General features: G+C 35.0%; 1 protein-coding gene across 1 annotated transcript; it reads left to right on the top strand.

The window, feature by feature from the left end:
* Positions 1 to 53: 53 nt before the first annotated feature.
* On the top strand, positions 54 to 10,474 carry LOC148957274 (WD repeat and FYVE domain-containing protein 2-like). Its single transcript, XM_089115598.1, has 12 exons — positions 54 to 238; positions 1,717 to 1,784; positions 3,781 to 3,854; positions 4,345 to 4,399; positions 4,671 to 4,821; positions 5,390 to 5,508; positions 6,015 to 6,141; positions 6,468 to 6,573; positions 7,304 to 7,405; positions 8,015 to 8,145; positions 8,601 to 8,709; positions 9,332 to 10,474. The coding sequence occupies exons 1-12, from the start codon at positions 66 to 68 to the stop codon at positions 9,368 to 9,370; spliced, it is 1,254 nt and encodes a 417-aa protein (XP_088971724.1). The 5' UTR covers positions 54 to 65; the 3' UTR covers positions 9,371 to 10,474.
* Positions 10,475 to 12,147: the final 1,673 nt, after the last annotated feature.

The following is a 12,147-nucleotide window of genomic DNA, read 5'->3' on the forward strand; positions in this document are numbered from 1 at the left end:
CAGGTAGTAAGTTAACTTATGACGTATTTTCTCCTTCGCACTTCCGGCTTTCGCAATCGCACAGTATGCTGATTTTGACGAAGATGGCTTCACAGAATATCAAGAGCGAAAGCCAAGGCGGAAAAAAGAAAGGGGCCAGACCGCATCTTTTAAACAAGCTTGAAGGTTTCAAAGATGCTATTAACATGGCTTGCTTTGTACCTCACGAAGATGCAGTTATCACAGTGTCTTCAGACAAGTATGTATAATTGAACACGAAAAAAACATCTTTGTTTGCCGTAGGCCCCCTTTGGGCTTGACTGGTTGGTTGTCTTTTCCTTGCAGAACTGGTCATGTGATTATTATTGCACTGTTCTGAAATCTAGTGTTAAATGCTTGAATGACACACTAGCTGGCTGCTTTTGCGGTCAATGTTTTGACAACGATCTGGTTGTTTTGGGAATTTTTATCAAAAGTCATCGCTGTTCTTCTGCTGGTTTAACTATTGTAGCATTTTTAATTAGAAACTTGCTATAAAAACAAGTAATGGACGATCATGTAAAAAAAATTAAGAAACAATTGCCTTTTGAATAACAAAGAACTCAACAATTTCACAATATATGATTGGCCGGTTTGCGTAAAACTTCGACACAGAATAAAAATATATACTTTTTTCGCCTAAGTATTGCAGTTTTAGGAGAGTCAACAAAAGTTTCACAAATGTCTCTTTACAGAAGTTTCACAAATGTCTAAAATTGAAGAGCTGCAGCTGCAATAAAATTCGGTTGGAAGATCCCTTAGCATTAAAATTAAGTATATGTATAATGTATTTATTAAGAAACCCTTAATAAAAACTAAATATTGAAATTTTACAAAGCGTTAAGAAACTCAACATTGACCTTTGTTTCTTATAAAAAAGTGAGTTCAATGATTCTTCTACTGGTTGAAAAGAAAAGGTAGGTATCCTGTGGCTGTGTACAAAGAATACTTGTACACTTATGATGCTGTTGTAGCTTTTTGTTCTTTATGTATACTTGAGTTGCTGTTTTGAAGTTGAAACCGTTATAAAGTACTTAACTGTTTGCAGTCATGATATGCTTAAAAGGTTTAACCCCTAGAGTATATATATATATATGCATATGCGTTCCCCTCCACCCACCACATAGTGTACTCATTTTTCCTACACAAAAACAAACTGGGATAAAATGATTCAAATAGCCAGGAATTGTAATTTAGCTGTATTGTGAAGAAGGGATTGCCCCCATTAAGAAATAATTAGGGCTGGTATTAGAGTTGACAGGCTATTACAGGTCTTAGTTTGATGCATTTATTCTTGTTTTGATGGATTTTGCATGTGGACCATATTAAATGAGCAAATCTCAGTATAGCCTTCAATGACAGTTTGTTGAATGACCAACAATGTGAAGAGAGGGTATGGATTGATAACACTGGCTTTTCCTGTGCCCTTTAAAATCTTAATACAGGTTACTGCTTGTCTGGGAGTGGCTGGTAGCTTTCATTGACTAAAAAAATGGTTAGTCAGCAGGGTTGATGATAACAACAGGTGCCTAAACGAGATGCATAGCTGATTACATGCTACAAGTAGCAAATGCCAACTGTGTTTTTCACCTGAATGAAGTTGTGGGCAAATTGACTTCCATTTATAGTACAAGTAGTTTTCTCTATAACTAACAAAAGCATGCCAGTAATCAAATTTCATTTCAAACTTTATTTTAGAAGCCTCAGAGTCTGGATAAAAAGAGACAGTGGGCAATATTGGCCTAGTATTTGTCATTTCATGCCAGGTATTCTTTTAGTTTTTGCCTTGATTCTGGCTTATTTGTTGAATTCCTTCCTTCCCACTTCACACCCCCCCCCCCCTCCCAGAGGTATTCAGATGGTCAAGCAAAATTATTGGCCTAACTCTGACTAAAGCCATTTAAGTGAAAAAGAATAATCAGGCCTTTTCGTTTCACTTGGAAAAAAGTTAGCAGGAAATATCACTATTGTTGCCACCATTATTCAATTCACATTTTCCCGCAGTGTCATCAAGGTTTTTTTCTTGAGGCTTTCTAGCTGAACGTTTTTTATAGGAGTTGGAATCTGATGTGTTTCATACACTGAAGAAGACCTTTGAAATTTTGAACTTCTAGATAGCAGTTTTAATTGGTTTCAAGCTATATCTTATGTTTTTACTTAGCTGGTGAAACTTAACTTATTTCCTTTTCGTCCATCCCTAAAAGTTAGGGTATTCCTGAATGAAGGGTCAAGTTGTTAATGAAAACAAAGCATCATTTCCTCACTGTTGACATTATAAATCATTACATCAAATGTTTTGGTTACAAACTGGCAGTAATTGCACATTAAGAAAGCCAAAGGTTAGGCAGTTGTGGGTAGATGATACCTTGATTCCCTCTCATGTCCTGAAGGACTTCTTTTAACAAGTACTGTTGGAAGAGCAATCGTGCCCTCCTAAGCTGATCCACATGGACAGTTTGTTCCCTTGTGAAAATTTCTTTGCAAAAAGGCCTGAGTATTATTAAGTTTATGTTTGAATATAAATCATCAAGCTCGGGAAATAAGCAGAATAAATCACCAAACATATTAAAGTTTTGTTCTAAAAATATTTGCTGGAAAAATTATTTTCAGAAGTGGAAAAAAAGTTTTTCTTTGCAAAATAGAAAGACTTAAAACATGGACAATGAAAGTGAATGGTCATAAAATTCTTTGCCATGCAGTTCTTTCATAGGATGGCATGGAAAATGGGCTACAAAAAGTCTACTGCCCATAGTATTTGCAAGTTATTCAAATAGAATAGTTTACGCAAGAAAAATTGAGAACAGGCAAGTGAAAAAAATCTTCTCAGACAGACAAAATAATTGTAGCAGTGGTTGCGAAGAAGCCACATTTGTTGGTTTTAAAAGAGTTAAAGTAGTGAGTAACCATGAAGTTTTGTGACCAAAATCCAATTCAAAAACCTAGTCAGGCATACTCTTTCAAAATATGAAATTATAATTTGTATCCTAAGAAGAAAGCCTGATTCTTCAGCTTGTAACTGCACTCACTTGCAAAACAGAGTAAGGTCACAAAAGAATGACTTGGCACTGACTGGGCCAATAATGTCTTCTCAAATGATTTTGTTTTAAAAAATGATTCTGGAGTCTTCTGAATCTGGAAAACAACTAAAGAATTAGATAACCAAATGTCCTGTCCACCAAACCCAAAAAAGGGAGGAACTTCAGTAATGGTCTGGGATTTAATTAGGCCTAATGGGGTCATTATCTTGTTTTTTCGAAGTTGTTCTGTCAATGTTGCATATAATGTTGCCATCCTCAAAAATCCTTACCAGAAAGTACCATCTAATAATATTAATGGATATGTAAATCAACCTTCAACTTTTCAACAAGAGTATTCCCCATGTCACACAACTATGTGCATTTTCAACTGTCAACTGAATTCTAAACTCTTTCAGGGCCTTCTCAATGTCAAAATCCTTGACATTTAGGCAAATATTCATTACCATTTCATTGAAATTTTGCTAGATTGATTCCTAACTGGTTCTGTGCTGTCAATTTGTCTCATGGATGTCTCTCCAAATTTGTTACTTTAGAAATAAAATGAATCGCTGGTAAAAATTTTACAATTTGTGTAATTGATGTAACATTGGCTTCTGTTTGAATACTTTGGAGGGGGGGGGGGGGGGGGGCAGGCTAATATTCAGTTGAAATCAATAAGTTTCTTTTTTTTGTTTATTCAATTTCACTATCAACTTTTTAATCAAAAAGTATCATAAATTTCTAGTTCCTTGCACATGCCTGTTTTACCATGGTGAAAGCAGCAAGTTATTTGTTGGACTTACAAATGGAACTATTGCAGTATGTATGATTTAAAAGTTGTTTTCATATTTTCCTGGTCCATAAGCTGTTTCAACATATATTTTTCTCACTATTGCTACATTTTATATACTTTTAAGTATATCCTCTTTGCCATATTTTATACTTGGGATAGAGAGGGTAGCTTGTTACTTCCTCGTGTTCATCGAAAGGTGTGCAAAACCCTTGATGCTCGGCTCTTCTAACTTTTCCTATCTCCAATGAATTTTTGTCAGTACAGGTATGTGAAACACATATTTTGAATTCTAACCTCACAAACATCCACTTTTGAATTGTCCTTATTAAAAGAATAGCATGAAAAGAAATTGCCAAATGATGTTTCATTAAAATTATTAGAACTCATAAGGATATGTTGTGCCTATTCGAAATAATAAAATAAACAACTTGGACAAGGCTGTATTGCATGTTGTTTGTAGTTGTAACAAGCATCTGAATTCCACTTACCTGACTGGATCATTCATTTCTTTGGTAGGAAATGAAACTTTCAGAAGATCTAAATAGATTAAGCCATGAAAGAAATTATCTAGGTAAGTTCAGAAATTTATCTAAAGTTTTGCTGGATTTATGACTTTGTTTTCTAATTAAGAAAGTCTGTCTGAAATTACTTTATACCTTTTATTTCTAGAATGTGCTTTAGATTTGCAAGAGAAGCTCCTGCAAAAATATAGCACAACATGTTTCCTTTATGGCCCTTTGTGTCTACAATAACTTAGAATTTCAAAAAAAATTTCAGTCAAAATGTTGTTTCCCTAAAGAGAATTTCTTCCGTCAAATGGATTAATTGTATTTTACTTTCAGCTCATACAAAGACAGTAAAATCGATTATATACTCAGATGAGTACCGCTGGCTTCTGAGTTGTGGCAATGATAAATATTTTCAATGGCATAGCACTGTTGAAGGAAGAAGGTTTGGTGGGTACAACACAACAGCCTGGTGTACTTGTATGCAGTATCTTTTCATTGCAAATTTCATTTAATATTTTCATTGTTATCAGTTCATTTTTGAATCTCTAATTTGAATTCTTGAGTGAAAATATGGATAAATTCAAAAACTTCCTTTTGAAGGTATAAAATTAACCTTTCTGTTTTGACAGGAAGTTCAGAGTTTTAAATTTTATCTTTATATATTCTATCCTCTGCAAGTTCAAATGAGCAAATAATTTTATGCAGAGATTTATGAATATCAAATTTCCCTGTCTTGACAAAGAATTCTCTTAAATTTTTAATCTGTGATGTGCTCTAAGAGCTTTTAGAGCCAGTCTTTGATTTAAGACCCATGCTCCAAAGTTTTGGTAATTAAGATCTTCCTAGTTATTTAAATATTTTTTTATACTGTAGAGTCAAACTATTAAAGAGTACAAGGCAATGTACATTTTGTTTGTTATGATTTTCTTTATTACAGGGTTGTTCATTCTTCGTCAATGTCAAGTCCAGTTTAGTTATTCATATGTATGCATTGTTTGTGGTTAGATTGCATGGAAGTTTTTTTCTGTGGTAAACCTTAACAGATAAACCAGGTTTGATGCTGATGCAAAATATGTATTTGTTGGAGATTTTAGTGGACAAATAAGCGTTTTAAGGTTAAGCGATGAGGAAAAAAGCTTGACTCATGTCACCACATTGAAAGGACATTCAGGTTTGTTTTTAAAAACGTTCATTTTTGCAATGCTCACATTACTTGCGAGTATGCCTTCTGCTTGATATTTGCTTGTAATATCTTGATAAGATTGTCTTTGGTATAGTTTGACACTTTGTTGATTGGATGGGCACAAACAAATTATTTGGCTTTTGGCAAGTTTAGGTTATAATCAGTAAAAGGAAGATTTCAAGGCTGTTGTTAAAGAGTAAAATGAGGGAAGATTTTAATTCGTTAGGGTAGGGAGTGCAGGGGCGGACATTTCAGTCTCGGCGCGCCCGGGATGAACGGTTTTTATCTGAGGGAGACCGCCTATCGTCACACAGGGTAACCGCCGAATGACAAAATTTGTCCACCCCACCCCTGTAGTGGTGGTTTGTGTATCCCTAAGAAGTTTAAGTAGCTTCAACGTTTGATGCTATACAGTTCTGGGCTGTTTTATTAAGTTAAAGTCGACCACTAGTAGCTATTTAATGCCTGTTTCCGTTTTTTCTAATTGTGCCTAGGAAGCATCCAGTGTTTGACATGGGATTCCGATAATAAGTGGCTGTTTTCTGGGAGCTTCGACCAGTCCGTAATAATTTGGGATATTGGAGGGAAACAAGGAACTGCATTAGAGCTCCAGGGACATGTGTAAGAAATTTGGAATTGCTTGTTTCGTGTTACCTAATTTGAAAACTCGTCAGTTTGGCTTGAATCTTTTCATCGTTTACTTCGCTTTGCCAAATTTCCCAAATCTATTATCTATATTGTAGGATCTTGGATGTACGGTTTATTCTTTTTCTTCTTTCACTCTTTTGTTGAGATTTTATTTTTATTCGTTGTTTTTGTCAATCTTAAGGTATTTTGCAATGCACAAAAATATGTTTATTTAAAAATTGAAACTTGGAAATCTACAAAGTTGAACTGAATCTCGTGGGTTTAATTTATTCATCCTTGTTATGTTTTGCTTGTTTTAGAAACAAAGTTAGGGGTTTGGCCTACGTGCCTCAATGTAAAAAGTTATTTTCTGGAAGCGAAGATCAGATCCTCGTTATCTGGGATATGAAGACAAAAAGAGATGAAGTATGTTTTAAGTTTTGTGATTTCTTGGAATAACGGACACATTTAGAAAGAATCTTCCTATATTTTTTGCTTTATGATGCTGTTATGGAACCTTATATATTGCCTTAATGCCAACATGCATATTACTTGTTTTTGCAGACATTTTTTGATGATATTTAATTCTTTAAGCTTAGAATTAGTTTGGTCAAGAAAAAAATGTCTGGTGAATTTACAAGTCAATTTTCAAGGATTTTGAGGAGACGAGCAGCCATGATACATTTTTTGTTTCCTTAGTTCTTTTTGTTTAGTAAATATTAGCAAAAATCTTTCTAATTGGAAAGATCTTCTCTCGGTAAGGGAAGCAAGCGGATATAGGAAAAGGCCAGTCGCGAGAAATAAGGGGCGTGAGGTGTTCGCAGAAAGGCCTAAGAACTCTCAGATCTACTATTTCGACAAATCATGAAATTATAACTAGTTTGAACAGTAGTCAGAATTCTGATGAGCTCCTAAAATGGCCATTCATTGTTCTGTTCCAAGGTTCCGTTGCCCACTAGCCCTCTTACCTCAGGGTGGCCTAAAATGGTCTTTGCGGCATCAGAAATCTAAAACCTTGGTTCCAGGCAAAATATTTGCTTCTTCACTAAAATGTAGCACCAAGACTATATAGATCAACGTGTGTATTGAAGAGCCTATGCTATCGAGTGTCATGATTAGCCTTCAACTTTTATGATCAGCCGTTTTTCCTTTGTAGACACCAAATTGGTCGCAAAGCGATATTTGCGAAAAATGTTCACAACCCTTTTTCTGGAATTTCAAACACATGATGGAGAAAAAAGTTATAGGTGTAAGACAAGTAAGTCATCGCATTTCAGTTCTAATTAGCATAAAAAACATCGCTACTTATGTTTCGTGCCATTATGCTACAGGTATAAAGTATTTCATTTGTTTATTCTTTCGAGTTGCATATTTTGATTCACGGCTATTTTGATTGTCTTGGATTTATCTGGATCTGTTTTCATCATAAAACAAACTTTTAATGCCCTCTTTTAACAGCATAAAATACTCACCAGAACCAAAACTTTTTAAAGGAATCAAGCAAGTTTCAGCCTTTTAAAGGAATCGAGATTCACAGGATATGAGATTTACCTACACAAGCAAAATACTGCGTAAAAATACATGTGGGTTTCTTTCAGCTAAGCAAACTAAGTGCCTGCCTGTTGATGCTAGCTAGCACTAGCACCCGCTAGACCGTTACATGACTACAAGTAAACAAAGTTTTTCTAAGACTTTGCATATATAGGTATGATGTTAGCAATTTTGAAAAGGCCGATTGAATGTTGTAGCAAAAGCTTTAATTGTTTCTTGTTGAAAAATGAAAGTCTGGTACAGTAATCTTTGGGCGACTTTATCAGATTGTTTAAAAACAAATAATGCCTAATAGAGTATGAATTTTGAACCATAGCACCATTGTCGACGATGCGGACGTGCAGTTTGCAATAAATGCAGCGAAAAGGCGTCACCTTTACCTCTCCTTGGATTTGAATTCGACGTAAGGCTCTGTGAAGAATGTCATAATCAGTTAACTGAAAAAGAGTGAGTTTCTTTGCTAATTTTCTCCTTACTGTTAAAGATAACACATGAAGCAGTTTGTTGCTTAAACCAAATGTTACACATGAAGAAATAGAATAACCTTCTAAAGTTATGATTAGTCTTCTATTGTTAAGGTTTCATTCCGCTTTCAACTTCAATTTGTTTTTCTTTTGACTACAAATCATTTTCATCAACCTTTCTGTATGCCCTGGTTAAGTCATTCTTGATTCACGTGACCTTCAGCCACAGAAAATGAGCTTTGATGCGGTAACCTTTATGCACTATATCTGTTCTAAAATTTTGCCAAAGCTCATATTTGAAAGTTGCAATTTCAATTATTCAATCGCTTGTGAGGATATGAATGCTGTTTTTCGCATGGAATAGACTATTTAATTATGCACACATGCCTACGAGTGTTCGATTTCCCACGATGTCATTTATCCAACTCTATTTTGCAGAACTACATCATTGGCAGTTTTCCACGATACAAAACACATGATCACTGACATGTCGCTTGATCTCAGCAAAGGCAGGCTGCTCACGTGTGGTGCTGATAAAGTCGTTAAGGTGAGGACAATTACAGATTTCCCAAGGAGATTTGTAGATGCACTTTTCAAGGACTACCCTATTTGAATTTATTAGATATTAATCAGGAAAAAAGTTCAGCATACTGAAAAATCTTGATAGCCTTCCCCGTCTCCAATAAGACGTAGAGTAGAAATCACGTTACATGATTCTAGTGAAGAAAAATGAGTATCAGAGGCCGGAAAACATGGCCATTCTATGGTCTTTAAATAAAGTCAGGAAAGCAAACGAAAGCAAAAGAAGTAAATGTAGCCAGTCAACGCCCAATTTTTTCAGAAGAAAGATTACAGAGCTTGACGAAAATGTCCAGAAGAAGGATGTAAATTTTTCTGGGCTCTGAAGAATTTGAAAAGAGGCTTTTAAATTCTGTCATTTCTAAATAAACCCTTTGTCAATAGAAAACCAGTTATCTTAACTAACGTTTTATTCCTTGTTCATTGGAGTATTTCAACCAAACTGAAAGTTATCACCGCAATTAATTCATTGTCTGCCGAGAACGGTTCTCAGCAGACAGTTTTCACATCTTTTATTGTTGTCTAGATTTCCTTGCTCGTTGATATTCAATAGTAACGACGTAACAAACGCAACTCTGAATTTCTTTTAGATTTGGGACATCAGACCAATGCTCCAAGATGTTCGATAGCCAATGTAGATATTGTTATAGCAAGAAACCATAAATGTCCTATAATTATAAGCTTACCACGCAAATCACAGTTCATGATTCCAAGAAGGCTTTGTATGACTGGTGTTCACTTACCACCTCCCAATTAATCACAATATCTTGTATCATAACTTGTAAAAAGTAAAGAATTTGCAGAACAATTTGTTATTTGATCTTCCTTATATGAACCAAATGTCAACATTTTTCTTACTTCACGTAACTATTGTGTATGCTTTTCTCTGTAGTGTAGTACAGGTAGAAAATTGATTTCCAAATCCATACATATTGATGTAGATAGATTTTAGATAAAAAACTTCCTTTAAAAATATAATTTCATCCTCAGCATTATATTTAGAAAGGAAAGAGCCAATGTAGCTTAGTATCCTTATTTTTGTTTTTTATTTGGTTCTATTGAGTGTTGTGATAAAATATCTTTAGTTTCATTTTTTAATAAAAAGCATTATTTGTCCAGCTAAATCAAATTCTAAAACGAAAACTTCGTAAGATGACGTGGTGTACTGGAACTAGTTAAATACGTATATATATATATAAGTATTATCATACAAGGTACGGTACCCTAATTAGATCATTAATAGCCAAGAGTTTGTTTGTTGATAAACTACCCTAATTAATTTATCCCATGATGCATTAAGGAATGTAGCCAGTCAAGCATGCTTTAAGCATGTTTGTGACACACATTATATCATATACACGCTCAAGCGAAGTGCTCCCGCTATGCCAGCCAGCTAGCTTCTTGAGTATAAAGTTCTCAACCTGCTTTAAGTAAGATCCAATCAAATCAAATCTCTTCGGGCTTTCTTCGAGTGTTAATGCATTGGATATAAGATAATTTGTTGGTAATTATGAGATATCAGAACCATTCCAGTTAGCCATGCAAGCTACTCTCCATGTAAACATTCCCTTCAAGAGGTATCATAGTTTTTGATGATTGTAATAAAGCTCTGGCATTAGCAAGAATTAGCTTTGAAGCAGTAGCAGTAGCAAGTTAAAATCTTTTTTTTGTCATTTTTAAAACAAAGAATCGGCATAATGAACTTGAGTTAAATAACAATTCTTAATAACTGATCTCTTAGTTTGGCCTTCATTTTCCTTCCCCGCTCAGTTGTTACACATTTCTAAACAAGAATTAGCAGAAAGATCGTGAAAGGGATCAACTCGACGGCAGTGAAGCTCTCAACTACGACAGCTGTGAAGCAATTTTTATTACTCGATTGAAAATATCTACCTTTTGACGACACTCTTGAGAACCAAATACATTTGGCATTCGGTTGATGACCTTAACCATTCGTGAAAATAAAAGTAAAAACAAAACTTCAATTTTGGCATAGGTTATCCATTTGAGATGTACAGTACTGTAACGTAACGTGTACATGGAATAACACAGTACTGTAACGACATTGATTCAACTCACTTTTCAATCACTTTTCATTGTGGCCTTAACTTAATTTCCGGGTACTTTTTTATCGTGACATACCGGGTGTTGCCAAAGAGGGTACGAGGGCGGTAACCTCCAAAACTTTGTCCGTCAGCACATGAAGGATGTTTGGGGCGCAAAAGAACAAATCTTTCTCACACCCTGTAGCCTTTTTGCAACAATTTTAAAGTATTGACATTTGTGTAGTAATTGAACTTTCTAAGTATGGCACTAAACAGGGCCGGCGAAACGTATTAAAAGTGGAGGGGCCAAAATATCAGGGGCCAAGATATCAAAGCCTTGAAAGGGCTTAGGGAAGGCCGCCACCATGGTTGGCGGCAAGCAAAATTTTAGAATTATGGTGTCTTAGAGATGGCCTTAGAGAAATTTGACTGAAGATGTCACATAGTCTATTGTGATGTTGACTTGAAATGGAAAAGTTTTAGAATAACCACTTTCAAATAGCTCGTATTGAGACCTTCTTTAGATTTTTAAAGTACCCGAAATAAGACGAGGGAGAAAAATAAATGAAACACGGATTAATAAAAAACATTAACGTTGAAATGTCAACAGAAGAACTATCAACTAAAAATAAAAAGTTAAGCAATTTTGTACAGTTAAGATATAACTTTGTAACATCTGATCTTAACTTTTTCGGAAATGAAGTGCTTTAAAAAAAATTTGAAAAACCTTCAAACTGGGCTAGTCAAAATGATTTTAAATAGAATTTATAACGATATTTTCTCTTTCTTAGTGGGAATGGATCATCCAAACGATCAGACTCTGAAGTTTTCTTGATGATACTTTTTAAGAACAAATCTGCCCTTACTTTATTTCTCATAGCCTCAAAAAAGTTCTTTCCAGCTGTTTTTTTTCCTTCAACAGCTGATTTCTCTTTTTTTGTAATGTTTCTGAGAAAGTTTTCGTTAAAAAATAGACCTTGTGTGCCAAGTTTAGGCAGTGGAAAAAACGAAACTCCGTCAACTTGTGCTGGCACCAAGTTATTCTGAACTAGGTTTCTCGATCTATTTGCTAAGCCAAGCTCTTACTCGTTGTAAAACTTAGACAATGACCGATTTCTTGGATCTAGTTCCCACATTCAATTTTATGTATGTCTTCTATGGTAAAGACAAGCTAAGGACACATTTAAGAGAATACTAGGCAAAGTTACTTACAGAGTCATACAACATTTATTTCCACTTTTGCCTAAAATTTTTCCTTAGCTCTACAGAAAAGTGGGGGGGGGGCATGGCCCCTCGGCCCCCTCGGTTTCGCCGGCCCTGCTAAAGTATGAGTTTAGAAATAGAAAAACACATAAAGCAGG

The sequence above is a fragment of the Rhopilema esculentum genome, unplaced genomic scaffold, assembly GCF_057945365.1.
Source record: "Rhopilema esculentum isolate cy_ngs unplaced genomic scaffold, ASM5794536v1 HiC_scaffold_34, whole genome shotgun sequence".
Taxonomy (NCBI): Eukaryota; Metazoa; Cnidaria; class Scyphozoa; order Rhizostomeae; family Rhizostomatidae; genus Rhopilema; species Rhopilema esculentum.